This window comes from Haemaphysalis longicornis, unplaced genomic scaffold (assembly GCF_048455015.1).
Source record: "Haemaphysalis longicornis isolate Haplotype H1 unplaced genomic scaffold, Haemaphysalis longicornis Haplotype H1 scaffold_3, whole genome shotgun sequence".
NCBI lineage: Eukaryota > Metazoa > Arthropoda > Arachnida > Ixodida > Ixodidae > Haemaphysalis > Haemaphysalis longicornis.
Genome location: NW_027526335.1, coordinates 55,674,933 through 55,692,212, shown reverse-complemented (window position 1 = coordinate 55,692,212; position 17,280 = coordinate 55,674,933). Strand labels below are relative to the sequence as shown.

General features: G+C 51.5%; 2 protein-coding genes across 2 annotated transcripts in view; one reads left to right on the top strand and one right to left on the bottom strand.

Annotated features, from left to right (window-relative positions):
* The window catches only part of Naa15-16 (N-alpha-acetyltransferase 15/16), a 116,389-nt gene that overhangs the window by 27,230 nt on the left and 71,879 nt on the right, over positions 1–17,280 (top strand). Inside the window, exon 16 of the mRNA XM_077703180.1 lies at positions 2,424–2,487. Coding sequence (XP_077559306.1) covers positions 2,424–2,487 — 64 coding nt within the window. The remainder of the gene's footprint in view (positions 1–2,423; positions 2,488–17,280) is intronic.
* Positions 11,781–17,280, bottom strand: part of LOC144174462 (uncharacterized) — a 28,442-nt gene continuing 22,942 nt past the window's right edge. The window contains exon 2 of the mRNA XM_077703181.1: positions 11,781–14,630. Coding sequence (XP_077559307.1) covers positions 13,122–14,630 — 1,509 coding nt within the window. The 3' untranslated portion in view covers positions 11,781–13,121. The remainder of the gene's footprint in view (positions 14,631–17,280) is intronic.

Genomic DNA, 17,280 nt, shown 5'->3' with positions numbered 1-17,280 from the left:
ACCGCGGCTCCGAAGTCACCAAGCCAAGCCAATCTGGCTCTCTAGCCAGTACGTAAGCTCGCTCGTGCGGTTCGGCCGCAGGTAATGCGCGATAGCCGGCAGTGACTGTGGGTGGTTTTCTTACGCTGATTGTTTTGTTATTTTTTCCTTTATTTTCTTGCCTGTCTTTGTTCTAGATGCTCCGCGCTGCCGCCTCAAATTGAGGAGCGCCGGGCGCGACGGAGAAACGGGTCGCTCGGTGCGCTCGCCATTTTTGATCACGACTATAGGTCGAGGTTCTCCGGTCACGATTATAGGTCGACCCTCAATTTTTAAGCACATTTTCGGAAAAAAAAGGTCGACCTATATTCGAATAAATACGGTAATCACTCGCAGTTGTGAAGCGACACCAGCTGTACTGGACGGGAGCAGTCTGTCTTGATTTTACCTAACCGGCCAAACCGCTTCCGCTCACTGACTAGCCAGCGTCACTATCAATAATTAACAGTGACTCTGGCTAGTCAGTGAGCGGGAGCGGTTTGGCCGGTTAGGTAAAATCAAGACAGACTGCTCTCGCGGCGGCCATTATCCGGTAGGGGGTGGGATTTCACAACACCTACGAGGCCACAGCCCAGTTTTGTTTGCTTGCATACCACTAGTCAGATGTGCCTTTGTTCTACACCCACACAGCTGAAAGTGCTGGTACGTAATCAAAAGTGCCCGTCTGTCAAGGATTTGGTGCATGAGGTTCGAATGTTTTTGAAAAAACTTTCCCTGATGGTCAGATTACATTACAGTGATAAATTACACTGATAAACGAGCTAAGAGCAGTGCGAATATAGATAGAAATCAACCTTCGCCTTTGTTGCGGACAGTCTTTGTGCACCAAGGCAACCATGCTTAGCGCTCCGTCTCAGTGGAAACGTTTGTTTGCTTTAGCAGGGGCATTGGCTGCCTGTCAGTGTGCTTGTCGTTCACTAGTGTTGGTATTTCAATGCCTTCATTCCTTTCTGTTGTGCCACCCTGCACTGGCTATGCACCTCATTTAACCCTTTCGCTGCCACTGGCGTACCGGTACGCTTCCACATTTCCCCTCCGCAGTGTTGCTGACGTACCGGTACGTTCTCTATAGTGCATTCAAAAATATGCGCCATAGAGCAAAGCTGGCGCGCCTGGACTCTTCGCGCCATCTGTCGAATCTTTCTAGTAGCTTGCATTTTCACTCGATAGCTCTCTCATCGGTATGTTGAAGAGTACGGAGCTCGGGGGGCGTGGTCACTCTGCGTGCTGTACTCTGTCGGGATGGGTGACCATGTGGCATGCGTGCAATTACAGGTGCGAGGGTTGTTGTGTCATCCGCAATGGCTTTCTAGGTATTTTTTTTTTATTCTGTTCACGCGTCTGCCACGGCGCATCAGGTTAGTCCAGCGCGCTGTTGCCTCTCCAATAGACCGTAACAGGACTCAATCGCGGCTTTTGCTCGCTTGCCACTGTTTGCAGCAAACGAGGTTGTTGTATTAATGTTGTATCCCCTTTTCATCTCTACCTGCCATCATGATTTCGCAATGTGTTGTTTCTGTGCTTAGTGCGGGCTGCTGAAAGTTCTCCCTCTATGCGCACGGTTACTTTCGGATGGCTGACCGCGCGGGGCCTTCAACTGCGGACAGAAGCAATGGTTCTTTCGATTCCAATCCGAATACGAGCCGAGCTCAGATTCGCATTCTAGCGTCAGATTCTGATGTTGAAACGGGGGCATAGTCGTTCCAGAAGCGTGCCTGGCAAACTAAAAATATCTGGGAGAAAGGCGATTTCTCACCCCCCGCTCTTTCCTTTCGACACATTACATTCCGGACGCTATCACAGTAAAATAAATCACCGTGCTCCTTCCCTGATATTTCGTAAACCAAGCCGACACTAGGGGTGTGTCACGGCTAAAAACACCCGACAGTGAAAGGGTTAATGAGACGTGCAACTGGTAGCAGCAGCTACTGTACCTTTTGAGATGGCGTGCGATGTCGCGTAGAGGCAAGTGGTGAGCTGTGCTTCAACTTCACGTGCCCCTAGCAATGCTGGCAAAGGTGCGGCACAGCTCTCGCGTCTTCTGTTCTTCTATAGTTCTGTGGACGGATCATTGGTGGAAATATTTTCCAACATGCCCCATCTATCACTCACACAAAAACGTAACACATTCAAGAGGACACAGACAGTTTTTATTGAGCGAGGTACCGACTTTCCCAAGACTATTATTCAAGAACGGTTGGCGTCGCCCTTCGGCCGACTTTGTGACATTGTTGCCTAAAGGAATCCTTTTGTGTGGCCCACCTGGCCTTTATTTGTTACGATTTCCTCAGCCATGCTTCTCTGGGTGCGCAGTTTTAACTCCCCCTTGCCTGCTTCGTGCATGTGTTCCGTAGCTCAAGTGTGTGGCCTTGGTTGTTGTGCAGGTCTACCTCCAACTCCACGACCATCCTGTTGCTGAGACGGAAGCTGCGGAAGAGATCAACACCGGTGAGTCGTGCTGGTCCTTTTTCGTGCTTCTCTTTCAGGACGGGCTGGTTCGCAGTTTCGGCAGATGTCCACCGGCCAAGAAGTTCCCGTAATGAGGTCTGGGCGGACAGGGGCAGGCTTAGAGGTACCTTCACTGTGTTTCGCGCGAGTTCATAATGAGGACTGGTGCAGAGAATGGGCTTGAGGCCCTCGTGAACTCCACAGGCTGGGCACGGGGCAGGAAAGCTGCCGAAGCTTCCAAAAAGGAGAGTGCTTCATGTTGGCCACATTGAGCAAATCCGATGCAGGACAGCTCACAGCAGCTGCTTGGCGTCCGGTATCTGCGGTTCAGGTCACTTGTGTGTAGTGGTTCGCAGGTTTTGTGGGGGGTGATCCCAAGCAAACTCGTCTCCTTGCAACTAAAGAACTAAAGGCTCTGGGGTAATAGAGGAGTTGCAGTGCGTTGGAACAAAGCTCAGTCATCTCTGTTGTTGCAAGCCACATTTCAGTGACCTGGAAGTGGCTGCGACACAGTAACGTCCGGGTAGTTTCATGCTGACAGCCCAGCGTGTATGAATTTAGGAGCGCAGCTCTCAGCCTTCCATCAGTGCTGCGGGAATAGGTCATACTAGGACGACACTCCACACACGGCTGCTGTGTCAACAGCGCCAAGGTAGGAGGCAGGCAAGACACAAATGCAACTGACACGCAACTGACGCAAACTTCCAAGGGTTTATTCCCAACAGCGCTCCTGTCTTTACGTCTTCGATGAGCCCTGGGTTGCTTGAGTGGCCGGAATCATTCGACTCTGGTGCTACTGGTAAACGGTGATTGGTCGAGGCTGGAAGAAAAGACCTGGGTGGCTCCACTGCTGCAACTGCTGATGTTTCGGCACCACTTTTTTGCTTTCCGCAATTCTACCGGCCACGCTGAGTGCCAGAGCCAGTCTCCCCCTCCTGCGCCAGTGCGTCTCTCGAGCCGTCCGCTCCTGCACCCTGAAGTGGTGGTGCCATCTCACGGGGCCCAACCAAACTCTGCCGTTGTCGTTAAAGAGCTGCACTGAGAGCGCTGTGGGCGCATCGCCTGCCAGCCGCGAATGTCCCAACGGCAGCAAATACTGAGTCAGGATGGTGGCTTTCAACGATTCCCATAGCGAGCGAGCGGTGAGCCTAGGGGGAGGATGAAACAACACATGTGGAGGGCAGTGTAAAATGAAGATCAATGGTGGTGATAGTGAAGAGGATGCAAGGAGGAAAAAAAGCGGAGGAAGGCAAAGAGAGAAAAACTTATTTCTGACTAGGCTCAGTCCTAGCGAGTGTCCCATAGGTGGGGAAGGCGCATTAGGTAATCTTGAGCCCTAATGGTGGTCAGGAGCTGTAGCTTGGGTGAGGAGCTCTCGGTCACCTCTGGCCAGGTAGTGGGCGGGTTGGGCAGATGGAGCGGGGGTAAAAAGGGGCATTCCCAGTTGGCGTGTGGCGTGGTATCTCGAGCGCCACGTGCCGGGCAGTTTGGGTGGGGATATAACGTGGGATAGCGCACCAGAGTTGTGCGCCGTAGTCCATTCGCCAATGGCAACCGACACCATAACTGGAAACACAGCACTGCTTCAGTGGAGGCCTGTCTGCAGTGGCTAAGAGATGACACCAGAATGTTCTCTAACTGTACGTACATGTGCGTTAAAAACAGCCAAAGAGGGGCATTCAAATTTCGCATTAGGTGGGTAGTGTAATCAACAAATTTTTTCAGTTTTAATGCAGGCAGGCACAACTCAAAAAGAGCGGAGACCAAAGTATTTTTAGGGGGTTTCACAGGCTACAGTTTGAGATGCTGAAGGTAGTAAAGAACACTAATGAAGAAACTGCGTGGAAAGGAAGAGTCTGAGAAACGGCATGTTGAAGCAGCACTCTGTTGAAACAGACTGGGGGAGAATTTAAACCTAGAAATGACAAAGTATTTTCGAAATTTGAATATTTTCTTCAGCATTTTCAGAATTTGTTCGCGGTCAGTGTACTTGTACAGTTGTGTATGAATGAGACGTGAACAATAAAATATGAACTGGAACATGCGAAATCGAAGAATATGGATAGTGGAAATAAAATTCCTGCCCGCTAGTTCCACATTTGCAAATGCACATTTTCAAACCTTGTTGCTGTAAAAAAGCCACGCAACAATCTGAGTTTCTAGGAAAGAAATCGTGCTCTTTGGGTATTCTGTTTCATGTTTTCATGTTTCCGTTCCATTTGTCTGATTGTACATGTGTGTAGACCCCCCCTCCCCCTCCCTTTAAACAGCGAAGCTGTTTAGCAAATTGTAATTTTTCATGTCTGCAGTTAAAAAGTATCGTTAAATTGCTGAGCGCACGCACGGGCCTCGCGGCGATCGTCCTGGCCATTACCAAAACCAAAAAAATGCCTAGTGCTCGTGTGTGTGTGTGTGGCCTCGCAATGACCACCCAGTGTCTCCTGTGTGCGTTTGTCAAGCCAAGCATACCCACCGAGGGAGATTGGCCAAGATTGCGGTGACTGCCTGGCAGTGAAGAAAGCAAAAAAAATGCTGAGCGCTCGTGCTTGCATGCTTCGCAATGACCGCCCAGTGTCCCGGCGCATGTTTGTCAAGCCAAGCATACCCCCTTAAGAAAATTTGCAAAATTGGCGAAAAAAAAAAAAAAAATCCAGCGTTTGTCGTAATCGTGGCAACACTTGCACGGAACGACGGACACATCATAGCGTGCGCCCTTCCAAGGTGATGTCCAATGATTGTCACTTCCACAAAAATCAAAGCTCACAGTTATAGCAAGAATGATGGAGTAAAGGTCGTTGCGGCAGTTAAGAACAAGCAAATCGGCTGTAGTCGTTGACTTAAAGGAGCCATGAAGAGAAAATACAACTTCGTTTAATTTGAAAGAACTAGGATTCAGTATCTCACTCAGCTCCATTACAGCCACAAAAGATGTTATTTTAATGAAAAAAAGCAAGAAGTATTTAAGAACTTTCAAATTTTGCGTCACAGTGACGTGTTATGAGCAAGAATGATGTCATACGGGCCAACAATAAAACATAATTTTCAGTGCGTTTACTGCACGTTAGCATTCAAGTGATGCGGTCAAATGGAACTAGAGGCCCCATTACAGACGTCCAGTCATGTGTCATCGCGACTGGTCAGTAAGGCGGCCGCCAATCGCACAAACAAGGTTCTGTGACGTCATAGAAAAGTTGCGGGAAATTGTCTAGGGGGTCGCGACTGTGTCACACGTTTTCTTTAATATATCCGTTATTTGTTCGAAGATTGTGATGATATTGGTATCATTGTTATCGGTACTAAGCAGTCTTTCTAATAAACCCAACCTGTATTTTGTCTTCATGGTTCCTTTAAACCGTCATGGTAGTCGTGAAGGTTGTGTAAGCTTCGCTGCCTTCAAGTCTTACGCGGTAGCGCGAGCTTCCTTCATTTTTTTCTTGTTCTTCAATATAGAGTGGCCCTTCTAAGTCTGTGAAATAACATACATAGTGCAAGGTTTAAAGGAGTGCTACACCAGATTTTAAGGCTAAAGCCTTAACTATCTAGGTTCGCATTAAGAGTTCCAGAAAAGTGTGCGAAGAATCATAACGCAGAATTGCACAGAAAATCAGAGTGCACACTGGGAAAGGGAATTATCAGCATTGGAGAAGGGCACAGTGGTGATTCAGATCTTGTGATAGAATTGCTGTCCATTGTCAGGTACGGCTACTTCAAAGATTCAATGCTCTGCAAATAAATGTTGGCTTGCGGCGAGTAGCTACTGCCTACCCAGTCAGGCTTGTGAGTTCGCCCAACTTGGGACACCTCGAGTAGTAGTCCGTGATTATTGGCCGCCTTACTCCTCCGAAGAACACGAGGCTGCGACTTCTCAAGAAACTTCATCGGCTGCAGTGGCATCCTCCAGTTAGGCTTGTGCTGGCGTCAGATGAGGCAGGGCATAACCAGGTTCCAATGTCAGTGGTTTGATTGAAGGTAGGCCACCAGGCCTACATGCAGCATGTGGAGAGCTGACTTCCAAAGTTTGTCAGACACAACAACCCAAAAGCCATGCACCAGGATGTCATTCACTTCAGTGATGCTGTACTTGAGGGGCCAGGAATCCCCTAAGTTTGCTTAGAGGTGGTGACAGCAGAGCCGTCGCGGCCTTGAACTGGTGGCAGAGTTCGTCGCATTTTTGTTCCGTCTAAGGAAGGAGGTGGAGCGGGTAGTGTAGATAACCACTGGCCTACGTTCCTTTTGATCTCTCTCTCTCTCTCTCTCTCTCTCCCAAGCTTATTTTTCTCGCTGTTGCTTATCAGGGACCTCGATATGAGATCAGCGGCTGTCGGTCCCGTGCGGGGGGCATAAACAGCTTTCTATGCTTAGAGCATTAAGCACATCTATGCTTAACTGCACATCTATGCTTAAACTCCTTTGCATGTGAGGCAGTCGTCAGTAGGCTTGAGCCAGAAAGTGCAGGTGGCTTGTGGTCAGGCTACAAGGCTAAACCGGTAGGTGGCATAGCCATGGAGCTTCTCGCATGCCCATTGCACTGAAGGACTATACTCAGTTACAACTCAAGAACGGCACCACCTCATGTAGTGTATCACTCCGCCAAAGCGCCGGACCCGTGACGTCAGTGCACGCGCGTTTTGAAAGTGGTTTGCTATGAATGAGTGATATCGTCTGCCTTGTCTCACGCAGTTTGTTTATCGTCACTGGAGTCGTTTATAAGCATATTAAGTCCAAAAAATCACGGGAACGGCTCACGCCATGTTCAAAATATTCCCAGTAATGCCCTACATGCGCCGTGCGGAGAAACATCCGGCTATGGTGATAAGGCACAGCGGCAACTTCCGGTGCCGTTCTTAAGTTGTCACCGAGTTTAGCAATGCGACTAGCATTGAATGCGAGTTCAATGCTAGTCGCATTACGTGGGAAGCAGCAGTAGGGACTCATTCGTTCAGCTATCGTTCACGATGTGGTGCCCTTCGGCTGACTTTCTAAATGACCAATGCTAAAAATGTCACTAACAATTTCCGGTTCTCGAAGTGGCTGTGCGGTTTCATGGCACTGGGGAATGAACGTGGGGTGCGGCAATGCACAAACTTTGCCCCTAAATGCAGCTTCAACGCACAGCTTGCTGCATGGTGGCGCATGCATGGTCACCAGCAGTCGTTGAAATCTTCCCGCTTACTGCCAAAAGCAAAGAATAAAATAGTTCTGCTGTTCGATGGTCGGGCCAGGCTTTTCTATCTTATCGTGAGTGCACTTGCCTTTCCAAAGGTTAGATAGATGAGAGCTGTGCAGCTGCTGTGTGGAACAGGGTGAGATAACAGGCCAGGCCCTGGCAGGAGGGGGGAGATCCTGTTAAGCTATCATCTGTCTGCTAGTAATCAGCTGTATAGGGGTGTCTTGTGGTGCAGCAGGGCTTTTTTAGGGGGCACGCCCCCCCCCCCCCCCCCACCCCCCCACCCTCTATTGAGCTGTGTTTGTGCTGGAAAAAGTTGATAAACACGGGTATGTTGGTTATTTGGATAAACAGGACGCTCTTGCGCGTATTTTTTCGGTAGATAGAATGCAATACTTACGTGATCAACCAAACATATAATATGCTAGGGTATTTTTTTCTCATTTTGTGAACGTTGTTTGAATTTCTAGTTGTGCAATGCAGCAAATTGTCTCTTGTTTCTTCTTAGTTTCATTTTCTCACAATTTCTTCCGGTCTCAGTTTCTCTTGGTCTTTTTAATTTGTCTAGAGTCTCGTTTGGGGTAGAACAAAGTTAAGCTTTAACAGCTTAGTTGCAGAAGGGACCATTTTGCCTCTCTCTGGTCTTCTCTCGGCTGCTTCTCATGACTGTGATGTTTTTGTCGGTTTTTTTTTGTTGGTCGGAAGTACAGTTAAATGTAGCTGTTGCTCTGTCAGCTGTCATGCTTTAATTATGGGAACATAATATTTTTTAACTCATTGGAAGAGTGGTCGGCTCAGTACTGATTGAGCCATAATTATGAACAATTGGATATCTTTTTTCGAGTTTACAAGAAACGAAAAATTGCAAGTAAATTAAGTTTGACTAGAAATCTGCACCCAAACACGCTTGCACTGCTCCAAAACCGTCTTTGGCGCTCCAAAGCTGCTCCAAAATATTTATTATTCCTGCTGCCTGCTGAGCTCAAGGTTCGCACAGGTCCTTGAAAACCCTTGAATTTAGATGTGTAAATTTCAAGACCTGGAAAATCCTGGAATTTTTAAGGGGTCCTTGAAAACCCTTGATTTTTCTGGAGATAACCAATGGCCCTATTTTTTCACAAGAATTTAAAGTGTTCGTCGTGAATTTTAGGTGTTACAAATGTAAAGAAACATTGTAACAATCAAGTTTCAGTGTATTGCGTGAAATTACGAGTTGTGGATTCTCATTATTACGAGGCAACATTGGGAGCAGCACTCCTCAATAGAATTCATGTCACGATACAATCTCGTGAAAGCCGGCTTCTGTTCTCTATCTTGCATGTTCCATCTAGTCTGTGGACGGCCTTTCATTGCATGTTTGCTGTGCCTCATACGCTCTATTTGCGTTTGCTTTTATGTGCAAATGGTGGACGTGCACATATTTCATCCTGCCTTGCAGCAACACTTGCTGAGTTAATTTCAGCTGATACTCTTGCTGACAAAGCAGGAGATGCAGGCAACATTAACGAAGTTTTGAAATCAAGCAGCCTCAGCAAAACACCAAGAAAAAAGAAAAACCTCTAAATATAAACTATGAAAAAAAAATAAAGCTGGGGGAGCATTCATGAACCCATAGCGCCTATCTAAATGTGCATTACTATTCTTAGGTATTAGGCAATATCAAAATTTTGCATTTTGTTGAAAAAGTTATAAATAATCCCAGATAAAACGTAAGATGGGGACCTTGAAAATGTGTTTTCTGGTCCTTTAAACTCTTTGAAAACCCCTGAATTTTTGCTTTTGAAGCCCGTACGAACCCTGTGAGCTGCTACGAAAGGCTGATGCCTGCTTCCCACCCTGTATTTTCTTCCTCGCAGGCCCAAAAGAGTACACATTATGGGCACAGCAGGGCATCCCACAAGTTTGGCATTTAATCTATCACCATTTACTCTTTTCTGGAAACTGGCGGTTGGGCATGCCAGCAAGAAAAAAAATACAGGGGTGGAAGTGGGCAGGAAAGAGCCTTTTGGAGCAGCTCAGGAAGCAGGAATAATGATGCTTTGGAGCACCCAAGATGAGTTTTGGAGCAGTGCAAGTGTGTTTGGGTGCAGACTTCTAGAGTCAAGCTTCATTTTTTCGCAATTTTTCGTTTCCTGTAAACACGAAAAAAAAAAAAAAAACAATTGTTCATACCTAAGATTCAATCAGTACTGAGCTGGCCCCTTTTCCAGTGAGTTAGAAAATATATGTTCCCATAATTAAAACATAACAGCTGACATAACAGCTGCATTTAACTGGACATCCGACAAATAAAACTGGCAAAAACACCAGTCATGAGAACCGGCCTAGAGAAGACCAGAGGGGGCAAAATGGTCCCCTTTTCACCTAAGCTGTTAACTGTAACTTCGTTCTACACCAAACGAGATGTTAGAGAAATAAAAAAGACCGCGAGAAACTGAGATAAAGAAATTGAGAGAAAATGAAACTAAGAGGAAACAAGAGAATTCGATGCATTGCATTACTAACAAAACACTTCACTCCTGCAATACAGCAAAGAGAGGAAATACGGTAGACTGGCATGAAGTCGAATCAAATGAGCACACCTGTTGGTCTCGGAAATGTCTTGAACTGGGTGTTGTTTTCTGCATTGTCGTGCGCAGCTAGAAATACACTTGTTTCTATTGTTCATGGGTTTATCTAATTCCACCCTATTACCTTGTGTTACCTTGTGTGCAGTGTTCTGATTGGCATGCGTAGTGTTAAACATCTTTTGAGCTAGCTTATGTGGGTTAGCCAGCTCAATTACGCAGCTCAGGTGAGGGGTACCAGCAAAATTCCTCGAAGTCCGATAGAACCCCGTATGCCCCGAATTCATTCACAATTTGTGGAAGCGAATGGAGGGAAAGGCAGATACAGAGAGGAGCGGAAGGCTAATAAATGGAGAGTGTGAACGCAAGAGGGGGGATTCAAATTTTGCCGAGGCAGTGCTAGTCTGGCCTTGTGACCTCGCGTCGGCCGGCCACTTTCGCCTTCCCTTTCGCGATGCATTGCAAAACGGGCCTCTGCTGTCACCAGCCCTGGGAAAAAGCGAGGCAAGGCCAGCAGCGCGGACGGCGCTAGGAAAGCAGTGTCGTGGCCCGGCTAGGTGGCCCTGGAAGATGCCTTATGCATAGCCGCGGCGGCATGCTCATATTGGAGATCATTAGCACGGGCCTTACATCACTGGGCCGTCCTCCGCCTCTGCCCCGGCAGACGACCCGCGCGCGCGCATGCGCAGTCAAGCGAAGGGAGAGAGAGAGGGAGGGAGTGGAGAGAGTTGTGCCGGCCGAAGGCAGCAGGGCCGGCAGTACCACTGGCGGCCTTTGTTCTGTGCCTTGGACTCTTTCTCTTCTCTGATGGCCCCCTGCAAACAATGCTTGGGGGGTTCTTCTGGTCAGCCTCTCCCCGCGCGCGGGTTTGGGAGGTGATGGTGTCATCCCGCCTTTGTTTCTCACCGACCTCCTTTTTCTTTTCTGTTTCGTATGCCCCCTCTGCCCCGCACGGAGCTTGGCCCTTGCTGATTGTTTCACCCCTTTCCCGCTGGCGTCGCTCGCGGCCGTGCTGGGATCGCGACCCGTACTCGTTTGTTGTTGGCTTTCTTGTCACGCCGCTGCCGCCCGAAAATCATGTTGTGGCGCCTTCACTTGTTTTTGTTTGCATTTTATACCCGTCAGACGTGCCTATTTAAGTGCACCGTCACAGAGTACACTCGGCTAAAATGTCGTTCGGAAGCGCAGCTAAGCGGTAAACGCGAATGACATTTTACAGGAAACGCACTTTAAGCAGAGTGTTCCCCAAACGCACTTTACGGGGGCCAGCTGGACCAGCTCGCCGAGTGAGTAATCTCGTGAGTAGAAGCCCGAAAATCTGGAAAAATAACATAAAACCGCGAGCGTTTAAATGATAAGTGATGGTAAAAAAAGTTAATGATATATATATATATATATATATATATATATATATATATATATATATATATATATATATATATATATTGTTGATTTAGGTTTACAAAAAAGAGAAACAGCGACAAAAAACTAGAAAATAACCTCTGTTTCAATGACGTGCCAGCGCCGCCTGGTGGGGTTTTGATCCATGGTGGCCGTTCTCTGCGGCGTTGTCGTAGGTGGTTTCTTATGGCCCTGTGATTGTGTTCCCGCTTCAGCCTTCTCTGTTACATTCCACGCTTTCAGATGATTTTCCCCAAACGGTAATGCTGCTGCCATTCGCTGCGCAGTGAAGATATCAGCGCCGGTGTTCAGTTGCCGTCCCGATTCCGTTTTTTGTGGACTTGTGCGAGGCGCTGATTGTGATTTTGAACAATGCAAACACGACGAAATGTTTGCATGGTTTCTCACGTGATAAAGGGAGAAATTTTCAAGTAATTTTGCGGAATATTTACGCCGGCTATCGTCACTGACATCACGGCCAAGGGAAGGGCACTTGCAGCAGGCGCGCAGCCAAAGTGTCATTCCTGGCGCCCGAGTGCACTCGGCGTAGGTGCGCCTAAATACGCACGTTTGACAGGGGTGTTACTCTACCGAGGTTCACCCGCTGTGGAAGATTGTGCAAAAGTCGCTATTTTCGAGTTGCGTAGTTTGTCGGCGTTCTACACGCGTCGATAGTAGAGGAGGTCATGCTTGAGATGTGCACTTAAACGTGGTTGTGGGAGTGATGGTTTATTTTTCCGATGCTGCTAGTACATATCTTTTCAATTGCACCCTTGTGAAAGACGTTTCTGTAGCCCAAAAGTAGTATAGCTCTTGTGTGATTATTTCTTGTGCTGTTTATTTTTTGTTACTTTGAACGTCGGAACACAACCAATGAAACCCGCTTCGCGTAGTCTGCGTACCTGCGAACAATCGAGAAAATCGCGCGGGCAATGTTTTGTACTTGCTGCTTCATGATCCGAAACAGTAATGAGTTATAATTGCAGCTTTTTTTAAAAGTTGTATGTGAAATTATTCGTTGCCATTCATTAAGCCTTGCCTTCGCCTCTGAGGCCGTTTGCGATGAGGAGACTGGTGAGAGTTAAAAGCCGCAATTAGCCTAGCGGGAGCTTCACTCTTCAGGTGTTCGCGCTAAAAGCACAAACTCGCGCAACTTTTTTTCTTTTCCCACATAAGAAGTTTGGAGTTGCATACTCCTGGCGCTAACGGGTCCTTGGGTCGGTTCCCGTCCTCTCGCCGAAATCGCGTCTGTAGTCCGTGCGAATTATGTCACTTCGCACCACTGCGCCACCAAAGCGCATGCTTCTTAGGTCATTGCTAGGAAAGGCCCCCTCCATAGTCACGCACCTAGAACACAGCACCGTCCCTCGCTTCGAGGCCCTGCCTGGGGGCAACCTCGTGCGCGCGCGCACACGCACACACACACACATCACACTGCACGAGGCGGCGTCGTTTGGTCCCGAGCACGATACGGCGAGTCACCGCCGGCGGAATAGTGTTCAGGTCCGGATGAAGTAGACGAATCCTCCGGGCTTTCCCTTGGCGAAGGTGGGCTTGAGCGGCAGGAAGTGGTAGTGGGTGGCGGGTGGTGGCGGCGGCGGCTGCGCCTGCTCGGCCGCCTTGTAGGGCGCGTACACGGGCTCGTTCCGCGGTGGTGGCGGTGCCACGAGGTTGGCGTAGGCCTCGTCCCTCGGCCGCTTGGCGTTGAACAGGCCCCCGTGGAAGATGAGGAAGTTGCTGCGGGCCACGCGGTCCGGGTCCAGGGCGTCGCCCCGACGCCGCGTCAGCCGGCCCTCGCGCTTGATGCGCTCGAACTCGAGGATGCTGATGCGCTCGTCGTTGAACTTGAAGATCTTGGGGTACTGCGGGCCGCGGATGTAGTCGTACTTGGGGAAGCCTCCCGGCGGCAGCGACTGGGGCCGCGACGGCGGCTGCGGGGGCGGTGGTGGAGGCGGCGGGGGCGGCGGCACGTGCTCGACCACGTTGGTCGGCGGCTCGTCGATGAAGTTCACCACGGGCTGGAGCAGCGTGAGTGGTGGCGGCGGGGGCGGTGCCGGGGGCTCGGTCAGCCTGGGGGGCGGCTGCAGCAGCAGCTGGGCCGAGGGCCCCTTTGGCGACGAGAAGGGGTCCTCGAAGAGGCGCGGCAGCTGCGGGATGAGCTGGAACAGCGTCTCCGGGTTCTCGCGGAAGCTTATGGGCACCGCGTTCTGGTCGAACACGCCGCGGTACTCGAAGTGGTTGGGCCCCACGTTGGTGAAGAAGAAGGACGCCTGCGCCTTGGGGCCCGGCGTGGTGCCGTTGCCCGAGCTCTCGTTGTACGCGCCCCGCAGCAGCGTCCCGTTCTTGCCTCCCGGTGGCTGATCGGTGGAAGTCTTGGGCGAATTCTTGTAACCGAAGGGCTTCCGCTGCTTGACCGCGCTCTTAATCTTCTCCGGCGGCAGTGTCGGACGCGGTGTCGTCAACGCCGCCTTGTGCTGCCCTGACCTAAACTTGGTTCGCGGCGCAGGGGGAACGGTCGTCCGCGCGATCAGGGGCGTCGTTCTTTGCGGCTGGTTTGGTCTAACGACGTCGTCCGGAACGAGCCTTCGCCTCTGCGGGCCGCCTGACGCGGTGGGCTTTCGCGCTTGAACCGGAGGTGAGGGTCGCGAGTAGAACCGTGGCTTGGCCGTTGTGGCCGGCGGACGCGTCGTTTCCGGCCGCGATTGCGTCGTCGGTGGGGGTTTTTCGAATGCAGTCACGCCGTACAACCTCGGCGGCTTGAGTCTCGTGCCGTACGGCAGGTCCTCCGTGCTTCTCTCCTGACTGTCGGGCAGCTGCAGCTTGTGGCTGGGCGCCGATATGCTTTCGGCCGCGGCGAACCCTCGGCCCCTGGGGGGCGCCTTGGGCTGCGTCGACGACGCTGGCGGCTGCTCCCTCAGATAGGCGTCCATCGGGTCGACGGGCTCCGAGGCCCAGGCCGCCGGCGCGACGAACAGCAGGCCCAGCAGCAGCAGCGGCAGGTACGGCGCCTGCATGGTCGGAAACAAAAGCGAGACGGTTTAGCGCAGCCGGCACTGCCGCTCTGTGACCTCTGCCCCCCGTCGGTGCGGGCGGAGGGCTCGGGCACGAAGCCAGCGCACGCGCGACGCTGTTGCATCGATGCCGCGCGCTCAGACTTGCCGCGAGAGAATTTCCCCGGCACTTCTTCCACTGAGGACGGGCTCACCGCACCGCGGAAAGCTGCATTCTTTCGCGTTTGTATGTCTTTCCCGTTTGGATCTCTACTTCGCGCGTGCTGCGGCTTGTTGCGGTGTTCGTGTGACTACGCATTTGAAACACGCAGACTTGCCTAGCGCCGACCGGATCTTCCTGCTTGCGCAATCGGCGGGGCTAGCGGCATTAGTTCTCGCCGGTCACTGCGCGTAATGAACAGTAACCCTCTCTCCCGCGGCCCTGGGGCAACGAGGAGGCTGCGGACGACAGTGCAGCGGTGCGCTTCGATTGCAGCGCGTTGAAGCACGCGAGGGCCACAATGCGGCCGGCCGGCCGGCCGCCCGTGCGAACTGGCGGGCGACCTCCGGCCGGAAAGGTTACGGGAGCAGCGCCGAGAACTCGTCCGGCACGGCTGCCTGTCGGGTCTCCCTCTTTGTCCTTGCGCTTCGCGAGAGAAAGCGAGTGGCCGCGTCGTGACTCCCTTTTCGCTGCTCATTGTTGACATTGCCGCCGTCAGTGCTGCCGCGGCACCTCGCTCATTTCGGTCTTCCCCCTAAACACTCTCGATTGCCGCGCAGCTCGCTTCCTCGTGCCCACTTAAACGCTGTGCATATTACGCGCTCTTTCGCCCCCAGCTGTCAGTGAACGGGACTCGTGGCCGAAATGACCGAGTCTCGTGCAGGCGCGGGGACGTCCCCCCCTCTGGACGACGGCTGTCATCGAGACTTCGTTACTGCCTCTTTCTGGGGACGATGCGCGCCCTAATACCCGTCATCTGGCGAGTGCAGCCAAGTGGCGCGTTTAGCTGCTGCCCGTTGCTGAGCTCGAATTGGGCGCGGCAAGGCTTCACCACGGTTGTCTCTCCCCGCACTGCGTCACAAGATGCTTTGCGCGGCGGGACGTTCTTTGTCTCGACCTTGTTTCCTGGCCCGCGCTTGAGGCGAGCGCTGTCGGCCACGGTCAAGCCCGTATACCTCCCACTACTGATTTTTGGAATGGCCCTGTAGCGACCGTGAATGCTGTGGTGTATACTTAGTGGGCCGTCTACGGGACTTGATTTAGCTGCCCTGCGAGATCGTTCGGCAGTCATTCGGTATAAGGCCGAAAACTTTAATGGTGTATAGGAGGTTCTAGACTGCCGAGCTCCTGTAATGTGTTGCGTCTTTGAAGCAGCGCCGAGCCCGCTACTTTCAGTGGTCCACAAAACTGTTTTATGCCCGAAAGCTGGCGGAAGCCTCTTCTTTCTTGGTGACATCTAATAATTCGGTCAATCTAAAGGTTAAGCGGCGTTTGCATGTAATTCCTCGATGTGTGCAAAAGGTGTGGCCTAGAAACTTTCGACAAGGACTGTACTTTTGATCGGCATCAATATTTAAAAGCGAATTTCAGCGCTTTGGGCGCTTCCGCGTATTTCGCAATTGCCCCGAGGCTCAGCGAAGCGCTGTAGATCCCGCTGCTGCCAACTGCTTACGATAGGCCGCATCAGCATTTGTGAGGGCTGCGTGCGCGCGTCCATTGAATTGCGACGTCCTGGGGCTCGCACGCGCTCGGTCCCGTGCCGGGGGCTTTTGTCGCCGGGGGACGGCGTGAGACAAAAGGGGAGAGTCCCCGGGCGGCCGGCCGGTCAGCCGCGCCTGTTCAAGGTCCCCCGCCGAGGAATGACTGCGTTTGATCCCTTTCGCCGACGTCCCGGGGTCGCGCCTTTGAAGCCGTTCGCCAAAGAAGCCGCGCAGCGGCGTCCCCGGAAGTTGTCGGACAGCGCTCCAGGCGACGGATCTCGATAGTGTCCGTAGAAGCGCGCCCGGCGTCGCCTTTCAAAGTATCCATTGCGGGTCGCAAAGAAGGCGGTCAGGTGGCCGCCGTGGGGTTTCCGTGTAGCACTAGTTGTGTTAACGGGCCCCTTTGATGGTCCGCCGTGCGCGAGGCTTTTTATCACTCGCTGTGGGAGAGACCCAGCCCGTGAAGCGTTGATATTCGGTGGCAACGACGAGTAATACGTTTACCTCCAGCCAAGCTAAGTGCGTGCAAAGAGCTCACTCCCACGCTGCAATAGAGCGTAAACTCTCGCGGTGTTGCATAGCTTACACATCGGCCCCAGGTGGTCAAAATTAATCCGGAGCCCTCCACTGCGGCGCGCCTCATCGCCTGCGTTGCGTTGGCGCGTTAAGCCCTACAGTCAATCAATCAAGCATAGCTTACACATGACGTCACCACCGCCCTTTCTGGTGTGCTGCTGGGGACTTCCCTAGAAGAGCACCATTAGGCTTAGGTTCACTGCTTTTCACTGTGCGCGTTCTTCACCACCGTGACAGCTACCGTGACGTTAGTGCCAGCCGTGCGTTCAGAAGCCATTTTCCGGCTTTATCGTCGGATCTACGCTCCTCACACCACGTGACCGAATTCGATTTGCATTCCAGGCAGACATACTTCTCCCCTGACACGTGGCGCGCACGATTCAAGGTCTTT